The 22,472-nt window shown below is 38.3% G+C and overlaps 3 protein-coding genes across 7 annotated transcripts in view; 2 read left to right on the top strand and 1 right to left on the bottom strand.

Moving 5' to 3' along the window:
* LOC109203939 (uncharacterized) overlaps positions 1-22,472 on the top strand; it is a 36,891-nt gene that overhangs the window by 9,870 nt on the left and 4,549 nt on the right. The gene's annotated exons all lie outside the window — the stretch shown is intronic.
* LOC109203799 (uncharacterized) lies at positions 9,075-12,562 on the top strand. The gene is made up of 4 exons (XM_025910958.1): positions 9,075-9,325; positions 9,533-9,638; positions 10,246-10,975; positions 11,969-12,562. The coding sequence occupies exons 2-4, from the start codon at positions 9,536-9,538 to the stop codon at positions 12,312-12,314; spliced, it is 1,179 nt and encodes a 392-aa protein (XP_025766743.1). The 5' UTR covers positions 9,075-9,325; positions 9,533-9,535; the 3' UTR covers positions 12,315-12,562.
* Positions 14,002-19,004, bottom strand: LOC102080603 (uncharacterized). Of its 4 annotated transcripts, none has more exons than XM_025910957.1 (13): positions 18,835-19,004; positions 17,898-18,024; positions 17,453-17,553; positions 17,052-17,361; positions 16,860-16,942; positions 16,642-16,685; positions 16,453-16,486; positions 16,281-16,342; positions 15,874-15,957; positions 15,280-15,491; positions 14,922-15,034; positions 14,532-14,704; positions 14,002-14,257 (listed from the first exon to the last, which is right to left on the bottom strand). In XM_025910957.1, exons 2-13 carry the CDS (start codon positions 18,016-18,018, stop codon positions 14,017-14,019), a joined length of 1,578 nt encoding a protein of 525 aa, XP_025766742.1. In that variant the 5' UTR covers positions 18,019-18,024; positions 18,835-19,004; the 3' UTR covers positions 14,002-14,016. The 4 variants fall into 4 exon arrangements, with proteins under 4 accessions (XP_025766742.1, XP_025766741.1, XP_019219697.1 ...); XM_025910956.1 differs by having other exon boundaries at positions 15,175-15,491; positions 18,835-19,003; XM_019364152.2 differs by having other exon boundaries at positions 14,922-15,103; positions 18,835-19,003.

Genomic DNA, 22,472 nt, shown 5'->3' with positions numbered 1-22,472 from the left:
GAGAGAAAACCTGAATACTAAATCAAAATTTGAGAATGGTCTGCTATACTGAATATGAGGGGAGCAAAGGCTGCAGGTTCATATTTGAGTTCTGTCTTTACAAAATTTTAGTTCATGTTATTCAAAAGAAATTTAAATCTAAATTAATACTGATTCAAAAAAGTGTAAATGTCAGAGGCATCAGAGAATACTACTGGTATTATTTTGCCATTTGATCCCAGTCAAAAAATACAAAAGGATTTGTGATTAAATCAAGCTGTCAAAATCCTTTGTTTATTTTATTGTCAACAAATTCAATGAACTTGAATGCTAAAGCTCGTGGGTAGTGAAGTAAAGGACCACGACCTTACAGGACCTTACTCACGAGCCGAATTTATTAAGGCTGATGTCCAGAGCGAAACTTAGGCAATCACACAAGAGCAAAGGGAACTAGGAAAACACTAACAAAAATAAACTGGAACTAGAAAGCGAAAATTTCAGAAGAAATTTTATGTGTGCCTATGCCGCTGCTATTCAGTGTAATTTGCCATTCATACAGCTACAGAGAGCAAAACTCAGAAGAGCACCCATTCTCCACCATGAACTATGGTAAAAACAAACACCGCTCACGCTTCACAGATAACAGCTTACAGTTTTGTGTAAAGATGAAGTTACTTCGTACAGCGCCGATTTGCAGACGCTGTGCACACAGGTTCATGAGCAGAAGTCCCATTGTACCACGGCAGATCCGACAATGTTTGCATGAACACGCTTTGAAGCATTACGTTATGGACCACTTTTCACACATGGTTGCGGTACCCAAACAGCTGGCTGTAGCTTTTCAACTCACAGCCCGACACACACCCACAAAACAGCCGAGAGAGCACAGACTACGCCCGAGAGGCGTGATTGCAGGTGCCGCTCAGGTGGGTCCACCTCCCCTGCAGCGGCACTGCAGACCACGCCCCGCCACACACATCAAACACGTAAAATAAATATTTATGCACTTTTGCATTCACTTTCTGTTTTTTGTTATTTTTACACAGTGTTCTGAATGATTAACAATGGTCTACAGCCAATCTTGTGTATTATTATACAAACTGTGGTTGTAAGATGCAGATAACTATTTAATAAAAAGCTAAATATTTTATATGAGAGCAAGAAAGAAAAGTATATCTTTGTGTCCACCTTTCCCTGTTAATGCCCTACCTGGCCCCCTGGCAAAAGCTTTGCTAGATCCGCCCCTGCACAGTTACCAGCTGTCAGCTACACAAAAAAAGGAGCTTGGTGTTTACAGGGAGTGCAGAATTATTAGGCAAATGAGTATTTTGTCCACATCATCCTCTTCATGCATGTTGTCTTACTCCAAGCTGTATAGGCTCGAAAGCCTACTACCAATTAAGCATATTAGGTGATGTGCATCTCTGTAATGAGAAGGGGTGTGGTCTAATGACATCAACACCCTATATCAGGTGTGCATAATTATTAGGCAACTTCCTTTCCTTTGGCAAAATGGGTCAAAAGAAGGACTTGACAGGCTCAGAAAAGTCAAAAATAGTGAGATATCTTGCAGAGGGATGCAGCAGTCTTAAAATTGCAAAGCTTCTGAAGCGTGATCATCGAACAATCAAGCGTTTCATTCAAAATAGTCAACAGGGTCGCAAGAAGCGTGTGGAAAAACCAAGGCGCAAAATAACTGCCCATGAACTGAGAAAAGTCAAGCGTGCAGCTGCCAAGATGCCACTTGCCACCAGTTTGGCCATATTTCAGAGCTGCAACATCACTGGAGTGCCCAAAAGCACAAGGTGTGCAATACTCAGAGACACGGCCAAGGTAAGAAAGGCTGAAAGACGACCACCACTGAACAAGACACACAAGCTGAAACGTCAAGACTGGGCCAAGAAATATCTCAAGACTGATTTTTCTAAGGTTTTATGGACTGATGAAATGAGAGTGAGTCTTGATGGGCCAGATGGATGGGCCCGTGGCTGGATTGGTAAAGGGCAGAGAGCTCCAGTCCCACTCAGACGCCAGCAAGGTGGAGGTGGAGTACTGGTTTGGGCTGGTATCATCAAAGGTGAGCTTGTGGGGCCTTTTCGGGTTGAGGATGGCGTCAAGCTCAACTCCCAGTCCTACTGCAAGTTTCTGGAAGACACCTTCTTCAAGCAGTGGTACAGGAAGAAGTCTGCATCCTTCAAGAAAAACATGATTTTCATGCAGGACAATGCTCCATCACATGCGTCCAAGTACTCCACAGCGTGGCTGGCAAGAAAGGGTTTAAAAGAAGAAAAACTAATGACATGGCCTCCTTGTTCACCTGATCTGAACCCCATTGAGAACCTGTGGTCCATCATCAAATGTGAGATTTACAAGGAGGGAAAACAGTACACCTCTCTGAACAGTGTCTGGGAGGCTGTGGTTGCTGCTGCACGCAATGTTGATGGTGAACAGATCAAAACACTGACAGAATCCATGGATGGCAGGCTTTTGAGTGTCCTTGCAAAGAAAGGTGGCTATATTGGTCGCTGATTTGTTTTTGTTTTGTTTTTGAATGTCAGAAATGTATATTTGTGAATGTGGAGATGTTATATTGGTTTCACTGGTAAAAATAAATAATTGAAATGGGTATATATTTGTTTTTTGTTAAGTTGCCTAATAATTATGCACAGTAATAGTCACCTGCACACACAGATATCCCCCTAAAATAGCTAAAACTAAACACAAACTAAAAACTACTTCCGAAAACATTCAGCTTTGATATTAATGTGTTTTTTGGGTTCATTGAGAACATGGTTGTTGTTCAATAATAAAATTATTCCTCAAAAATACAACTTGCCTAATAATTCTGCACTCCCTGTATGAGAGTAAGAAAGAAAAGTATATCTTTGTGTCCACCTTTCTCTGTTAATGCCCTACCTGGCCCCCTGGCAAAAGCTTTGCTAGATCCGCCCCTGCACAGTTACCAGCTGTCAGCTAAATAAAAAAAGGAGCTTGGTGTTTATTTCTCTCAGAAACAGTTCATAACTTCCCTTCAACTCATTCATGTCACCTAAAAAAAAGGTAAACCTGTTTCTCCACCACCAGTTCAGCTCTGATGATTCAGTAAGGTCATCTCCTGGTTTCGACCAGCCGCTTCTACAGCTGTGGCTCCAGCAAACATCAGCTGATACTAGAAATTAAAATCAAATGAATTCTAACAACAGCTGATCAAGCTTAAACGTGCTGCTGTTGTTTAGCGCGATAAACAAACAAGAGAGAAAAGCCGATCATTGATCAGTTTCATGACTGAAGTTTGAACAGGCGAGAGAATGACAGGGGAGGCTGTCATAAAGTTCAACATCAGTAACTTAGCGGGCACACAGCTGTATAGAAACTCCATCGTGCTAGCTACCACGCAGTACGAGTTATTATAACTGATTGTAAAAAGTCAGCACAACGAAAATAAACTACACCTAAACTCGGTTTATATCTGACCCAAATAGAGTGCAGGTCATAACTTCTTACCTGAAATTCAGTTCACCTCACGCTCCGACCGGCAGCCGCCTGCTTCTCCTGCCTTCGGTTTCCCTGATCCACGATCTACCACCGGTCGATCGGCGGTCGCCTCGCCGCCTCGTTCCCCGCATGTTCTTTCTGACACACACCGGTGGATAGCTGCCCTCGGTTGTAGCTCCGCGTCAGCGACTACCAAACAACTCAGTTATTTTTTCCACATCGACCAGCATCTGGACAATCCACCGCCTTTCACTGTTTGTACCGTTACTAAAAAAAAACCCTCATCGGCTCATAAAAACGAAAAATAAGTCCAGCTATGACCCTGAGTCAAAAAGACAGCCAGCTCGGGTTAGCTAGCTACCTGTCTAGCTCTTTGCAGGCACCGAAAACATCAGAGCTAATATGGGATGTCTTGGTAACACGAGCAGATATTTGAAGTTTACATCTGGCCAATCCACCACCTTTCACTGTTTATACCGTTACTAAAATGAATAAATAAATAAATCATCGGTCCATATAAACGAAAAATAAGTCCAGCTAAAACACATACTGTCGGCGAGCGACCGGGTGCTGACACGAGTTTCACCCGCCTCAATATAAGCCAAGCCTGGGTGCTTTTTCACGAAGGGTCGCTAGCGGTGCTAGCTAACTATGCTAGCGGCGCTAGCTAGCTAGCCGGCTATCAGCAACACATAAGAGAACTGCTGCTAAATAAACTACACCTAAACTCGGTTTATATCTGACCCAAATAGAGTGCAGGTCATAACTTCTTACCTGAAATTCAGTTCACCTCATGCTCCTGCCTTCGCTTTCCCTGATCCACGATTGACCTCCGCGTTAGCAAACACCTGTCGATCGGCGGTCGCGGCATGTCCTTTCTGTCATACACCGGTGGATAGCTGCCCACTGTTGTAGCTCCGCGTTATAGCACCACCAAACAACTCAGTTATTTTTTCCACATCCAGCTGTAACTCCGATTCTATGCGAGCATTTGCGAGAGACCGGGGAGGTGAAACGACAGAGAGAGTCCCCTCGCTATCCATTTGCAGCCAAGTGCGGCAGCTAGCTAGGTAGCCGGCTAGCTGTCAGGCAGGACCGATGTCGTCAGAGCACTGTCGCTAAATATGGGATGTCTTGATAAAACAAGCAGATATTTGAAGTTTACACACCTACATTCTCGCCTGAAAATATCTTAAAAGTTTATTTTGTGACCTAGAAACACGAATAAAAGACATATAAAACGAAGTGGTGGCCGCCATTGTTCACTCTGTAGAGGCGTGCTATGAATTGTGGGATATGGAGTTTTCAACACAAGGATAAAATCTTTTCGGCTGTACTACTCCCGGTATACCACTAGAGAGAGCCAAGACACCACAAATGAAGTCTGTTTCTATGGTGCCAAAAGCAGAATCTTTCTCAGGAGCCTAGAAATTGGCCTAAATTTGCACTAAAATCTAAATATTTCAAAAACTATAAAAGTTATAAACACCAAAAGTCACACCATACTAGCCCAGCTCCAGCCGCACAAAATGATGTAACATATGTACCCCTATTGTCAAAACTGTTTGGCAGAGGAGCGCGGGAAAATTTTCACTAAAATATTAATATTTAAAAAACTATAATAGTCATAAACACCAAAAGTCATAGCACACCATTCCAGATCCAGCCGCACAAAATGAGGTAACATATATGAAGCTTTTCTCAAAACTGCGGGGCGTGATACGTGCCGAAATTTAGGCGGAAGATGGAGAATAATAATAATAATAATAATAAGAATAACTAGAAAAATTTGCATTTCCTGCGAAAATGCAGTGTGGATGCTTTAAAGCTGAAGCTGTCTGCTGAAACTAGCTGAAAAAGCTGAAAAGTTGCAGAAATTGTAAAAACTTTGCAGAAGCAAAGGAACTTTGCTAAAATGCAGTAACTTAGCAGAACTGTAATATCTTAGAGGAAACATAATACTTGGCAGAAATACAATAGCATAGCAGAACTTAGCAGAAATATTGTAACTTACCAGAAACACGATAACTTCTCAAAAATACAAGAATTTAGGAGAAATAGTATAAGATAACAGAAAGAATATATTTAGCCAAACATTCTTGAACATTACAGAAATACTATGATTTAGAAAAACAGTACAACATAGAAGAAATGCTGTGATTTACCAGAGACACTGTAATATACTATGAATATTGTAATTTTATATAAATACTATGTTTTAGCAAAAATACTCCAATTTAGCACAAATATTATAACATAGCAGAAATACTGTTCTATAGCAGAAATGCTATATTTAGAAAGAAAAATATAATATAGTAGAAATACTATGATTTAGCAGAAATCCTACAATATAGCTTAATAACAATGATTTAGAACAGATACTATGATTGAGCAGAATAGTAATAACTTAAGTGAAAATATTGGGAAGGTAAAATGACAAGCTGAATAAAAAGGAACATGGTTAAGTTTGCTCAAAACTCATTTTTGTTTACCTCTGAAAAAATAAAATAAAAATACATTTAGAAAAAAAACAAATAAGAACAGCCAACAGATACATGCAAAATCAAATATGGATATACAAATCAACAGATACACACAAAATCAAATATGGATACAAAAATGTACAGAGAGAGACACACAGAATGGGTCTATGCCAGTCAACCAGTCTGAATATATTATATTTTTATCCAACAATGAGATGCTGCCCTAAAAAGGGTCTTTGTGTGTGTGTGTGTGTGTGTGTGTCTCTCTCTCTCACTCACACACACACACACACACACACACACACACACACACACACACAGCAGCAGCAGCAGCAAGTGAATAGGGGCTGTTAACAGCATGTTTCTAGGTCAGTCAAACAGCTGTGAGCTTCTCAATTTGAATCCACCAATCAGAGAGGCTGTGTGCTTTTTCCCGCCAAAACAGGTGCACCTGTTTTTACACACACGCAGCACAGAGACAGGATTTTTGCAGTCTATTTCTCATAGTCAGGATTCCCCTCAAACAAACAGCCATAAATTCCTAACCGTAGGGGCTAAAACGGTCATTCTTAGACCGTTTTGTTCAGAAGACATGGGGGAATCTTGAAATGTTGACCATTTAAAATAAAAATATGAAATATTATAGATATATGACATAGATGATTGGTTGGCTTAGAAGCCACGAAGGCCCCAATATGCAAATTGAATGTGCCAGCCCTCAGATATGATTGGCTGGCTGGGAAGCCATGAAGGCAACAATAGTTGGGTTGCGGTCACGTGGTTCTGATGACGTGCGGAGGCAGCGCGATTTTTGAGTGGAGGGCGGAAGTAAACACGGAGGACACTGTGGAGAGTCAGGAGAGCAGCTATTGTGCAACTTTAGACCCCGTTTCTCGGGAGAGATATAAACAGATAGTTAAAAAATATATCGGACGTGATCCGTATTCTTTGAAAATGTCCGAATACACCACAGAAGTAAAGGATTTGCCTACTATCGAGGCTGTGGATATCACCAACTACTTGGTCCTCCAGACTTCTTACTACACTAGGCAGCAAATGAAAGCTTTCAAGAGTCTGGAGGCGTACAATTTTTTTGTCAGCGGGTGGGTCCACAACCTTGGAACAAAACGTCTCCGTGATGGATACAGTTTGGTGTTTGCAAGGGTGAGTGTTTGTTCTTATATTGCTTTATCTTAAACACGCTAACAGTTAGCGGTAGCGGCTTTAACGTCAACAAACATGCCACATCCTTAGGACTTCGTTAGAGTGACAGTTGTTTGTTTCAAGGTAAACCATTCCCAGAGGTCTAACGAGACACCTCTGAAGACTTGGGTAATTGCAAAGGAGGATGGAGAAGTGATTGGCATCTTTTTCTCTTTGACATGATTATTGTTTGTTTTACATCTCAGCACAATATCTTACCTGGATAAGTGAATGTCTCATTCACACTGAAGTCTTCTGGTTGTGGATTCTCAGCTGGAAGCTGCAGTTCGGGGTTCTCCACTGTCACTAGGCTCAAATCCGGGCTCTCAGCCGTCTGTTGCATATTCAAAATCGCCTCTGCACATTGATGCTGTTCTGCCTTAAGCTTCATTCTTTTCTCTCGTTTGAGAACTGATTCCGATCTGGGTTTTCGTTCGTAGCCGAGATTGACCGTCGGAGCCCAGTCCTCCGACTCTTCGTCATCCAAAGCACTTGGGCAGCCTATAGTCCCAATCAAGTCAATATTAGACTACTAACTTAAAAGCACTAAGTAAACGAGAATTTAACGACAACCTAATGCTAATAAGTTCGTTTGCAAACATAACATTACCTCTGACGAAGTGGTCGCTGCAGACACGGGCATTGGCAGACTCTGCTCCTCCCGACTGTAAACGTAAATTTAAAATCCATTTTTTCCTACGTTTTTCGGTTAGAATTTTCCATTTTTCTCCTCTTCGTTGGGCTATTTTTGGTACCCTAAAATACCGTTTATCGGTTTCTCTGGTCGACCTACTGGAGCATCCGTAAACACAACAGGACATAGGCATTTTGCGTACTGTCTGTCTGTGATTTTGCGCTTATCTTTTTCACTTCCGACCGCCAGTCAAATTTCGCGCTTTACGTCGACGTCACGTCTACGTCAAATGAAACCTAGCTATATGCAAATTTGAATGTGCCAACCCTCAGATATGATTGGTTGTCTTAGAAGCCATGAATGCCCCAATATGCAAATTTGAATGTGCCAGCCCTCAGATATGATTGGCTGGCTGGGAAGCCATGAAGGTAAAAATGTGCAAATTTGAATGTGTAAGCCCTCAGATATGATTGGTTGGCTTAGAAGCCATATAAAAAGCAGTAAAACTATACTATGATTTGGTAGAAAAACTATAATTAATCAAAAATACTATATTTGGCAGAAATACTATTTTTTTTTTAGCAGAAACACTATATTTAGCACAAATCTTATGAAATAGCAGAAATAGTATTATTTAGGAGAAATGCTGTATTTAGCACAAATACTGAAAAGCAGCAGAAATGCTATGACTTAGCACAATAGTAATAACTTAAATAGAAAAATTGGAAAAGCAAAATGAACACCTGAAAAAATGCTGAACATGCTAAGGGTCCCTCAAATGTAATTGTTAAATGAAAAAGAAATCGGAAAAAAAAAGTATAACAGTCACACAATCACAAATATGGACACATATGGAAACACACAAGCACAGAGAGACACACACAGGATCAAATTCAGTCAACCAGTCTAAATATATTGAATTTAAATCATACAATAAGATGCTCCCATAAAAACTCTCTCTCGTACGGTGGCCCTGAGAGGCCAAACGGACTGCAACTTCAGAAAACACTTGCAAAAAGAAAAATGCTGCAAAAAGGAAAATGCTGCAAACACAAAAACGCTGCACTGCAACTTCAAGAAAAACGCTGCACTGCAAGAGAGGCCAAACGGACTGCAACTTCAGAAAACACTTGCAAAAAGAAAAATGCTGCAAAAAGGAAAACGCTGCAAAAACAAAAACGCTGCACTGCAACTTCAAGAAAAACGCTGCACTGCAACTTCAGAAAACACCTGCAAAAAGAAAAATGCTGCAAAAAGAAAAACACCTGCAAAAAGAAAAGCGCTGCAAAAAGAAAAAATGCTGCAAAAAGAAAAACGCTGCAAAAGCACACAAAGCACAACGGAAATAGGAAAAGACACAACGGAAATAGGAAAAGACACAACGGAAATAGGAAAAGACACAACGGAAACAGGAAACGACACAACGGAAATGTTCCTGGGGAGACAATAAACCGACGGACCAGTTGCACGAACCAAAACATGCTAGCCAGTGCGCTGGGACTGCGAGACACTTCAAAGAAGTGGAGGAGAGGTAAATGTGTTTTAATCTCATGATTCTAATAATACTACAGATATCTGGAATATACATTCAAAGATAATTCTAACAAAGATAATGTTTAATGTAGCCTTAGAAATTAAGCTTTTTTAAACTCGAGAACAAATACTAATAAGTCAAAGTCATTAAGGAGTGTTGCAGTCAATGTGTTCAGGTTTTAATTTGGCATTGTGTCTTCATCAGGCAATGTATTGTCCATATTGTGGAATCCAGCTAGTGGGGCAAATTGGAGTTTTTTGTGGGTCCTGTGGAACTAACATTCAAGTTTTAGCACCTTTTATAGAGAATGGTAAGCACTTCACTTTCCTAAGTTCTAGTATTTATTGCTCACCTTTTAATTGCTTCATAACGACTGATATACACCACAGTAGCTTCAGTAGTGCGTGTTAAACTTTTTTTTTTGGGGGGGGATTATTATTCATGTGCCATTCCAAAAGTACTATATTCATTTCCTTATTCTAAGGTTTTTGTATTGTTAAAGACTCTGTATGCAAAGATAAATCAGAATTCTAAAAACGCAAAGGCATGAACTGGTAGGTACTAAGAACTGTATTCTGGTTTAAGCCTACCACCGGTTCTATGGCATATTTTTAAAAAATTGTTTATGACTTGTCTATAGCAATAGGGCATATGTACACAGTGATGAAATTCTTCTAACTTCTCTAATTTTGCTCATTTTGAGTTGTCAGCATAGAGGTCTAAGTCCTGAATCCTGGTCCATGTTCTTTGAGCTTTCACTGGCCTTTATTTAAGCACACATCAAGAAGATTAAATACTTGAGTCATGTTTATTGAGAGTTGTTTCAGATGTGGTATTTTTTTAAAAAACACTTATTAAGTGCATTTGTGGATTCCTGCGGTCGTAATTATCTTTTCACGTTTTCTCTTCAACCTTAGGCCCAGTCTCAGTCACAGACATCATCAATAAGTATTTCTCTGAGGGCCATACATATGAAGTGATCCTGGACTTTCTTGAAAACAAGCATAATATTTGTATGAGTCTGAGAACATTAAAGAAGAGGCTAAAAGATGCTGGAATGACTAGAAGGACTGACTTTACTCCCACTGACATTGTCATTTCCACTGTTACACAAGAACTGAGAGGCTCAGGTCAGCTTCTGGGTTACAGATCCATGTGTCAGACACTGCGACAAAAGTATAATCTGACAGTTAAAAGAAATGATGTAATGCACATACTCTCAAGACTAGATCCATATGGTGTTAAGCGTCGCTGTAAACGCCGGTTTGTTCGAAGAGGATATTTTTCAGAAGGACCAAATCAAGTGTGGCATGTGGATGGATATGATAAGCTGAAACCCTTTGGTGTTGCTATTAGTGCATGTGTCGATGGATTTTCAAGGAAAGTTATGTGGCTCAACTGTGGCAGCTCAAATAATGACCCAGGTGTTATTGCAAAATATTATATGGAGTGCGTGACACGGTTTGGTCAACTTCCAGCATGCCTTCGTACAGACTGTGGCACAGAAAATGGCACAATGGCAGCCATTCACTGTGCTTTAAGATCAGACCATGGAGATGAACTTGCAGGAGCCCACAGTCATATGTATGGCACCTCAACTACAAATCAACGGATTGAAAGTTGGTGGTCTTCGTTCAGAAAGCAAAGGTACATGGCTTTTAAAATATATTCTGAAACTAAAATTGAATGGTTCTGAAGGTGTTTCGTGGTCAGCGATATACTTTTTTTTGTGGGTGGGGTTTTATACTCAAATATTAAATTACAGTCACAAACACACAAACAAAAACATAGTCACCTACACATTTTAATCATGTGATGCAAGACTGCTTCAAAAACTATAATAAATGGTTTGGTATACCAGTGACATTTGTTTCTATTAAAACGACACACTCAGAAAGAAAATCCGACTTACACATTCCACAAAAGTCCTAAAAAGGCACTATGAAAAACAACAAACAAACTGACATTCAACATTTTGATAAATTATTATAAATCCTATAGGCAATGGCATCAGTAAAGATTGATCTATTTAAAAATGAGTAAAATTTATTCAATTTTGTGTGCCTACGTAGTACCAAACTAACATCTAGATCAAATAGTTTACCTGTAGGGAGTCATATAAATAAAAGAACAAGGGATTCTTCAAATTTGAGAACTGTAATAGGAGTAATATAAGAACACTGATCCAACATGACAGAAATCCATTTGTTATAGGAGGTCATTTGTTTCAGACATTTCTTCGACGTTGTGTGCCAAAAAAAAAAATACTGATGTTTTCACTAGCTTTTGGATTTCTGTGTGGTATCTAACAAGTGATAACAGCTTCAGTGTTCATGTAGAAACAAAATAGTACATTTATATGGACAGACCTGTATATTACAACTTTTCTTAAGTTCAGCCGCCAAATGCAGGAATAACTGAAGGATTAATCATTTTGTTAAATTTTGTTATTTGTGGGAAGTTGCTTTTTTTTTCCTGCAGTGCATTGATGAAACACTTCAGAACATGTGAATAAGCTTTTCTTTGAACGAAATTGCGCACAGTTCAATATTCTTAAGATTACAACTTTTTTTAAAGTGGACAATTACAGTTAATTACTTGTGTTATTAAATTTTATATGCCTTGTCATTCCACCATTAGAACTCAGTTCTGGATTGAACTCTTCAGTGACCTGAGGGAGAGGCATCTTTTCAACGGCAGTCATGAACATAAATGCCTTCTACGATATGTCTTCCTCAATGTCTTGCAAAAAGAGCTTGACGAGTACAGAGATCTCTGGAACACTCACACCATCCGACCTGTGCGCCAATCTTGTTGTCCATCTGGTAAACCAGAAGCCATGTATCACCTACCTCATAGGTATGTATTTAGTCCATGTATTTTATTTCATAGTTTTACTAAAATTTTTCTTCCTCAGTATAGTGTATTGTATGTGCAGGATACCTGTCCAGCTTGCTGTTATTCCACCTTTTGTTCATTTATATAATTGTTCAGGAACAGTCCATCCCTTATGTGCACTCTTTTCTTTCTTGACCTAACCACTTGAGTTAAGTAAGCAGTATGTCATTTAGGTTTAACAATTTACACTAACTGTTACTCACTTTACCAATTGAATAGTGTGTTTTTTTGTTTTCACCTTTTTGCTGAATAAAAATTAAAGCTGCCACTTGTGTTTTGCCATTAGTTCTGTTCTCTGACTTCATGCACATACGTTTTATTTTTATATTTTTTTCCCCCCCAAAAAACAAAAAAAACATGTTACACAATCCTATTTTAACTTTGGATCACATCTTGGCTAAAAACGACAAATGTAGATATATGCATAATTAAGATTCTTTAAAATCACAATTTCCAGAACTGACTTTTAATTATAAGATTGACTTTGCGCTTTTGCTGTAACCTTGAAGGATAGTACCTGGAGAAGTGACTGAATTTGTTCATTTTTCTGACTGACCTAAGGTATGGTGGAAGACAGTGTGGATTCCAAGTGCCTCAAGAAATCCTGCACCAGTTTGATGACATTCTACCTGCTCAGTACAGTCTATGTGGGGACGACAATCTCCAGGTTCATTTCACAAACTTGGAAAGACAGAGTGAGCTCCCTCGACCAGTCAACTGGACTACTGCAGTTGAAAATTATATAACACTCAAAATATGACTGGACTTTAGAAGTCAATGTAAAATCATCTGCTAGATGTGGGTACAATTACCACTGACACTAATTGTCACAAACCAACTTTAATGAGCATTTAGGTAAAAAAAATAGTACCATAGTTTTTATATAAATAGTTTCACTACCGTCAACTTTACAGTGTGTACACTTTCTACCTGAAGAAATCAAAAGACCATACTGTACAAAATAACTTGTTCCTTTTAATTAGGTACTGTAACAAACACGTTGATTAATTTGGAGATCTGTTTTACAAACAAAGGTTTACAAAAGCATTCTGCAATACCTGTAATTATGTGGGGGGTTTTTTTAACTCAAAGAACAACTTGCATATCTTACAAAAAATGGAATCAAAGTGTTTGATTAAATAAAGCCTTTTAACTGAATTTATCAGATTTTTTTCCCTGTGTTATTATACTAGCGTGTCTCAGTACATTAGAATACTTCAGAAATGTTTTATTTTGTTACTTTCGCAATTTCTTAACACAGTGAAATATGTCTAACTTTTTCAATTGTCCCACTATGATATTATGCTTTTGAAATTCCAAAACCTGATTGAACTTTCTGCGATGCATTAAACTTTATGTGATTTACAGAAATTATTAGAAACAAAATTTTCAGATTTTAAAATCACAAACTTCAAATGTTTACTAAAACCATAAATGTGTCTTAAAAGCAAAAGGACTTGGACCTTAGGGAAGCCCAAACCCAGGAGAGTTCTGGATGCCATAATCCATGGCTTCTTGGAAGTCCTCATAACTGTGTAACACTGGGATCTTGATAGTATTTGCACAGACATCTGCTACAGGGAAGCGTGAAGTGGTCTGGAAAAGAAGCCGTGGCTTTGGCTGAATTGCTGCAGGAGGAATTTCCCTCAGTCCAGTTGCAAACATAAGAATGTCTTCAAGAGACAGACTTCCATTTCTCTCTGAAAATGTAAAGAGAATAAAAGTTATTTCTAATGATATTAAACAGGAAAAAGGGGCCATTACACTTTGCTGACATAAATGTACTCATTTCAACATTTCCAACCAAATTTAATACAGTCTACAGAAAGCAGATAGTCTTGCCAGTAGCTTATTACTCTTGTCTCCTCTTGACGCCTAGAGCTGCCAGGTGGACCAAACTGCACATGAAAGATGTTCTCCAGAAGATCAGCTGTCAGCCTGGTCTCAGTGTAGCACATGAATGAGAAGAAGAGTGAAGGATGCTGTTCCAGGGCGTTTAGAAAATCCAGTGTTGCTAGACCCTCTCTGAAACTAGAAAACAGTCTAATTTTTAATAAAATGTTTAATGTTATTTGTGCAAGAAAGCAAAACTTCACATCCGAAACTACTGTGTTAAGAAAGTAACCAACATTCTTATCTAGCTAAGATACTCATCCTGCTACAAAAAAGAAGTCCTCCTGAAAAGGTCTTGCATTTAGAATATATTTTTTCCGTCCTTTAAATTTCACGGGAATAAAAAAAACTAACAATTTATTCTTCTGAAAAGATTTTGTTAAATGGGCACATAATAGTCTGAATTCTATACCTTTGGATGGAAAGATGGTTTCGGTAGATGAAGTACCACTGAATGTAATCCGCTACTACCTTCTTCTTATCCTCCAGTGTCCTCATGAATCGATAGCATCCTGCTGTCTGGAGCATGCTTGAGTGTTTTTCTGAGATTACTCGGAGCTCACTTAGAGATGTTGCATTCTTTATCTAAAGAGAAAAATATATATTACACACACACATACACATGCACAAGTGACATCCTTCGCATGCTGTCTATTAATGTGCAATTTAACACAGTCTTGGATTACACAATCAGTAATCATTTCAGGCATCAGTTAGTTACCAAGATTATGTTAAGTGGATAACTAAAACTAAAAATTTGCATTTATTGGCGTTTGTCATAATCATAACATCACAAATTTACCTCTAGTAGAGCCTTCTTGATTTCTTCATCTGTTATATCATCAATTGGTGCCTCGAATGTCTTGTCTTTTCCAACAAGGTACATAAAGAAGTTTGGAGATAAACAACATGGCCCTGGACCACCATGGACAATGGAAACTGCAATCATTCTTCCAATGTAGAAATATTCATTTTCATCTGCAGCTAAAGATAAAGACAAGTCATTATAATAAAGTAATTTTGACCATGGAAAAAAATGTGAAAAAAATAGATACCTTTACTATGAAATGTGAGATATTTGGCATAGTCTTTTCCTTCGAATATTCTTCTCGTCCTTATGGCTTCCATCAAAAGGGTGAGAAATTCTCGAGTAGGCCCACCTGTGTCTATTGCCTCTTCAGCCAGCCCCACGTCATCAGAGAATTTCACCATCATGCCAGAGTTGGGACTATATGAAGACCTTCTGAAGCCTCGGTAGGCACCATCCCAGACATTGGCTCTGTTAATGTTGAATCTGCTACAGGAGGTTTTGTTGATCTTCAGAGCCAGATTTGAGATGACATCTGCAGCCGTCAATCCATCAGGTTCATCACTGTAGAATGAGTCAGTGAAAAGCAACAAAATATTTACACTATTTACACTTTATGTATTTTTTTTGTTTAATATCTTTTAAGTAACTTTTCTTGCTTTATCAATTGGCCTTTTTCTGTTAATTAATTTGAAAAAGCAAAATAGTAATATGAAGAACAATCATCAGCAACCAAATAATTTTAAGAATCTTTTTTTTCTTAATACAATCATCAGCAGAATAACTTCACAGGAACAGTTAAGCTATGTTTGCTCCTGTAAAAGGTTAGGATCAAAAATAGCAGCAGTAACCAGCACTATTTATAGTAAAGAAATATTTTATAAATAGGTTAACTGCAAGTCACACACTATGGGTTTATTGTTCTTATTCAAGATATGAAAGTTACCAGTTTTCCTTTTGCAACTCCTCTCCCTCAGCATCTGAAGAACTGCTGTCAATAACGACAGGTGCATAGATATTGGTATAGATACTGTGAAAGAAGAGTAAAAACGGAAGATTAAAATACATTTTATGTAATAGTAATTCTGGCTCTACATTTGGCTGGGTTGGGTCTGAAGTACTTCACAGTGACTGAATTTGCTCAAGTTATGGATTAGATAGAGAACCTCTAGAATTAAAAAAAACAACAACAACAACAACAACAACAAAAAACGGTTTCACTGAGCTTATTACTTTATAATTATTTACAAGATATATCATTTTATATTTTTAAAATTTTAGAATCACAATCAGAATCATAATGCTTCATTGATCCCTAGGGGAAATCATGTAATTTTATAATGTCAGACTAACTTGTAACTTGTAGTATGTTCTCCTGATGTGGATGCCATTTGAGATTCTGTACCACACTGAACCTTCAGCATAAACACAAACACAATACCATAACAACTGCAGATATAATGGCATGCAAATGAAACTTAACAATTAAATATGCAACATTGTTATACAAAAGAGTATTATGTACTTGCACATCAGATGTTTGGGATATTGAAGGTGACCTATAAAATATAGATCCAATGATAAAAAGAAAATGTTATAAAACATAACATGCTTTTGTGGCCATCGAATACTAACATTAAAGTGTTAAGAACATTAGATGTTTATATACCTGCCACAGAGGCCAGATCAATGTGCTAGAAGGTAGCCAACTTACCGACGTATAGGCTCTGGTGTACTGCTTTCTGGACTTGACCAAAGCTGTCAGATAAAATCATCAAACACCAAACTCGTTGATTATGGCTGCTCAGATTCTTACCACTATATATACACAACGATAGAATGATATTAGTCTTATATTCAGACATTGAATGCATTATGCCGGAACTGAGAGCACTAACATCTCGAACTAATGAATCCTTGAGATTTACATACCACTGTGTCAGAGAGGGGTGACGTAACGGGTGGTACCCTAACGATAACTTCATCATCCTCCTCATCTTCTGAAGCACTAACATCTGTGGGAACGTATGAAATACTTTGGTTAAAATCTTCAACACAGTAATCACAAGATTCTTTAACAATATGACTATAAAAAAGAATTAATGGCAATTCTATTTAACTCACATTCTGACAAAAAGTCCTCAAGTGTGCAGACAAATAGTGTAATTCTTTGGTAAGACTTGCCAACGGCCTCTTTGTAGAGTTCAATCGTAAAGGGTGTGTCAGTTCCTGGAATATTTTTTATTTGAGAGCCATCAGGGTAGAGCAGGATGTATTCTACATCTTTCATATCTTGGTTGAAATCTTTCAGTTTTTTAATGGCAGCACCCAACAGCCTCTCAGATGACCAGCTTGGGTCAACATGTAATGGTAGTGATTTCCCTCTTATGGGTCTCATGCCAGTCTTTTGTTTGTTCATGATCCCAACAGAAATCTAGATTACATTTTAGGAAAAAAAAGTGGTCACATATTAGAAAAGTGTTGTCAGACAACAGATTAACATTTAAAAAACTTTTTATTTATACCTTCACTGTTTTCATTGATTTCTTTTTGGATTTTGAGAACATCCTCCTTTCTGCCTCTTTACCTTCACGGTACTTGAAGAACTGCTGAACAACTGTCTTGGCTGAACAGGAAAAAAGGGTGAAAGACAGAGAGACTCTTTATTGGTCTATCGTTGTTTATAATTCAAAAGCAAACATGAAAAAGTAATTATTCAAAAAACTTATGAACATAATGCACAAAAAAATCTACGTCTTCCCCACAGTCACATCCAGCAGAAAAATGTCTTTGCTTTCAGAAATGCAGATTTATTAGTCACATGACACCTGATGTCTATAATTTTCCTTTTTTTTTTTTTTTCATTTATGACACTATCTGTAAATTACAAACACCTGAACAAATCTTACCCTTTTAAGTTTTTTTCCGTATAGAACGAGTTACAATAGCAGGAAGTTCAGAAAAAATTACCTCTTGAGTGTTCTTGTTCTGTGGAAGCATCTTTAGCTGGTACAAAACTTATGTCTTTTCCACAGGAACAGCAAAATTTTGTCAAGTTCTCAAACTGGAATCCACAGAATGGACAATACATCTTAACCTGAAAAACATGAGTTGTATGATTTTAGCAATATATATATATATACATATATATATATATATGTATCCGCAGCTCCGAACTGTTGTAAAGGGACCTCTGGCTAATACGTCGGGTTCAGTGTCTGGCTCGCACCTGTAACTAGCTTTACAGTTTTGGTCAACTTTGCTAGCGAGAGACAGAGAGAGGCGTTGAAAGCCTGCTCCAACCGAACTTATTGTTTCGGAGGAAAACACGAACACAGTGTACAGTCGAGTCTAAACAGTGTACTTACATCTGGACTCGTCAGGCACTGTTTTTGGCTGCAGTGGTTATTATTATATTTACATGCTTCCATCTCCCTTTTCTGCTACGTGAGAACTCATACTTTTCCACTTTCCTTTTTCTCCCTCCCTCGCTCACAGAAACTTAACGTGTATGGCAGTCCATTCTCCCTGCAGCACAGACTACACTGCCCATGAGGGCACATTCTTTATCGCTATGCCTGTAACACTCTGCCTATTGCCTTCATATTAAATAATTTTTTGAACAATAATTATTGAACATATTTTGTCATGTCATTATACTGCCGCAAGTAGAGGTGGCATGGGCCGCGAAACTGAGACACAGGGATTAGAGCCTCTTAATGCGTGTTTTGTTTGGGTTTCCACCAGAGTGGAATTAAAAAAAAAATAGAGAGGGCATAACCTAACATACGAAATAGGAAAAGAATGATGTGTAATCTATTTATTTCAACAAAGTAACTGTATTCTGAATACCACCTATCTGTATATCTGTAGTATTATTAGAATCATGAGATTAAAACACATTTACCTCTCCTCCACTTCTTTGAAGTGTCTCGCAGTCCCAGCGCACTGGCTAGCATGTTTTGGTTCGTGCAAATGGTCCGTCGGGTTATTGTCTCCCCAGGAACATTTCCGTTGTGTCTTTTCCTATTTCCGTTGTGTCTTTTCCTATTTCCGTTGTGTCTTTTCCTATTTCCGTTGTGCTTTGTGTGCTTTTGCAGCGTTTTTCTTTTTGCAGCATTTTTTCTTTTTGCAGCGTTTTTCTTTTTGCAGGTGTTTTCTGAAGTTGCAGTGCAGCGTTTTTCTTGAAGTTGCAGTGCAGCGTTTTTGTTTTTGCAGCGTTTTCCTTTTTGCAGCATTTTTCTTTTTGCAAGTGTTTTCTGAAGTTGCAGTCCGTTTGGCCTCTCAGGGCCACCGTACTCTCACCCTCTCTTTCTCTCTCTCTCTGTCACACACACACACACACACACACACACACACACACACACACACACAAACTAGCAGCAGCAGCAGCCAAACAGCCTGGGAGCTGCTGAATTTGAATCCACCAATCAGAGAGGCTGTGTACTTTTTCCCGCCAAAACAGGTGCACCTGTTTTTACACACATGCAGCACAGAGACAGGATTTGTGCTGTCTATTTTTCATAGTGAGGATTCCCCTCAAACAAATGGCTATAATTTCCTAACCGTAGGGGCTAGAACAGTCATTCTTACACCGTTTTGTTCAGGAGAGATGGGGGAATCTTCAAGTGTTGACAATTTATCTTGAAAATATGAATTATTGAAGATATTTGACTTCTAATGCACCATAACTGAGTAGAGGCAAAGCGAAAACTGTCTTGACTTGCCCTCAAATAATGCTTTGTAACTCAAAATCTATTTGGAGTATCGATATCATTCTTTCACCGTAAGAGACAGCAGGCTTTGGTGAACAGTCATGGAAATTTTCAGGTCTCTGTGGAAATCCATCAAAAAGATATGACGAGAGAAAAAAGTGGTTCATTTCCAGAGTTTGAAAGCTGAAGAAATCTGAGCGAGGGACGAATTTCCTACCCTCAAACAAACCCAATTCATGGCCAAATGGTAATAGGTGAGAAAGAAATTCTTGAATTGTGAGCGTCAGGATTGTCTGAAGATATATTGGCACAAGCCTCATGTCTTAACTTTGCTGCGTTAAGGAGATATGACGATTTGAAAATGCCTCTCATTAAAGAAATCAAGCGGTGATTGTGAACAAGCTCTCCATTGACTTTCTATGCAGAGTTTCCAGACTTTGTGTTGGTCTGAGGAGATTTGCCAAAATTCTATTATACAGAAATACTGTAATCAGCACATATACTGTAACATGACAGAAATTCCTCCACTTAGTAGTAATACTATAACATAACACAAATATTATGATTTGGCACAAAAACCATGATTTGGCAAAATACTATGATTGAGCAGAAGTACTAAGATGTAGTAAAAGTACTTTGATTTAACAGAAATACAATTATAGAGGAGTAATACTTTAAAATGGGAGAAATATTGATACACACACACATACACAGAGCCTAAAGGGAACAGTATTTGTGCCATGGAGTGTTAACAAGAATCTGAGGTCAATATTAGAAAAGCTGCTAAAATCATAAAAGTTTGCAGAATTGTAGTAAATGATCAATATGAATTAGTGGTCTGTGACAGTGTATTAATTTGTAGGGAAAAAAACATGTTGACCAAGGTGGAATTGAACCCACGACCTTTGGGTTGCAGACCTGAGTCATTACAAACTGTGCCACTGGGAAAGAGAGCGAGCGCCTGGAAAACAGGGTGATGAGCAGTCAGAATCAGATTGCGGTGAGAGGCGAAAAACGCCGTTTTTTGCAGTTACAAAACGTCGTGTAACTCAAAAACTAGGTGGACTAGAAGCATAATTCTTGTACTGGGTGAATCAGCGTACTTTCGTGTACTTTGACTGTGATTTGCATTGCTCTTTGTACATCTGTCGCTGAGATATGACGAGAGAAGAAAGGGCAGACCCCAGATATGATTGGCTGGCTGGGAAGCCGTGCAGGCCCTGATATGTATTTGTATGTATCAGTCCTCACAGAGGATTAGCTGCCTGGGGACCTGGCAGAAATATATAGAAATAGTATGATTAAGCATAAATACTACATTTTTTAGAAAAACTATATTAAGCACAAATCCTATAAAAAGCAGAAATACTATATTAAGCAATATAAATATCCTCTAAAAATCCTATAAAAAGCAGTAAAACTGTACTATGATTTGGTAGAAAAACCCTAATTAATCAAAAATACTAAATTTGGCAGAAATAGCAGAAACACTATATTTAGCACAAATCTTATGAAATAGCAGAAAGAGTATGATTTAGCAGAAATGCTGTATTTAGCACAAATCTCATAAAATAGCAGACATAGTATGATTTTGCAGAAATGCTGTATTTAGCACAAATACTGAAAAGCAGCAGAAATGCTATGACTCAACACAATAGTAATAACTTAAATAGAAAAATTGGAAAAGCAAAATGGACAGCTGAAAGAATCCTGAACATGCTAAGGGTCCCTCAAATGTAATTGTTAAATGAAAAAAATCAGCAAAAAAAAGTATAACAGTGACACAATCACAAATATGGACACATATGGAAACACACATGCACAGAGAGACACACACAGGATCAAATTCAGTCAACCAGTCTAAATATATTGAATTTAAATCATATAATAAGATGCTCCCATAAAAACTCTCTCTCGCCCTCCCTTTCTCTCTCTCTCTGTCACACACACACACAAACACACACACACACACACATACACACACAAGCACACACACACACACACACAGAGGGACAGAGAAGAAACTTTCTAGGTCAGTCAAGCAGCCTGGGAGCTGCTAAATTTGAATCCACCAATCAGAGAGGATGTGTACTTTTTCCCGCCAAAACAGGTGCAGCCCTTTGTACACACACTCAGCACAGACAGAGACAGGATTTCTGCAGTGTATTTCTCATAGTGAGGATTCCTCTCAAACAAATGACCATAATTTCCTAACCGTAGGGGCTAGAACAGTCATTCTTACACCGTTTTGTTCAGAAGAGATGGGGGAATCTTCAAGTGTTGACAATTTATCATTAAAATATGAATTATTAAAGATATTTGACTTGTAATGCACCATAACTGAGTAGAGGCAAGCGAAAACTGCCTTGACTTGCCCTCAAACAACGCTTTCTAACTCTAAATCTATTTGGAGTATCGATATCATTCTTTCACCGTAAGAGACAGCAGGCTTTGGTGAACAGTCATGGAAATTTTCAGGTCTCTGTGGAAATCCAAAAAAAAGATATGACGAGAGAAAAAAGTGGTTCATTTCCAGAGTTTGAAATCTGAAGAAATCTAAGCGAAGGACGAATTTCCTACCCTCAAACAAGTCTAACTCATTTCAGAACGGTAATAGGTGAGAAAAAAATTCTTGAATTGTGAGCGTCAGGAGTGTCTGAAGATATACGGGGACAAGCCTCATGTTTTAACTTCGCTTCGTTAAGGAGATATGACGATTCGAATATGCCTGTCATTACAGAAATCAAGCGATGATTTTGAACAAACTCTCCATTGACTTTCTATGGAGAGTTTTCCGACTTTGTGTTGGTCTGAGGAGATTTGCCAAAAT

The sequence above is a fragment of the Oreochromis niloticus genome, linkage group LG10 (genome assembly GCF_001858045.2).
Source record: "Oreochromis niloticus isolate F11D_XX linkage group LG10, O_niloticus_UMD_NMBU, whole genome shotgun sequence".
Taxonomy (NCBI): domain Eukaryota; kingdom Metazoa; phylum Chordata; class Actinopteri; order Cichliformes; family Cichlidae; genus Oreochromis; species Oreochromis niloticus.
This window is presented reverse-complemented; position numbering and strand designations above follow the sequence as displayed.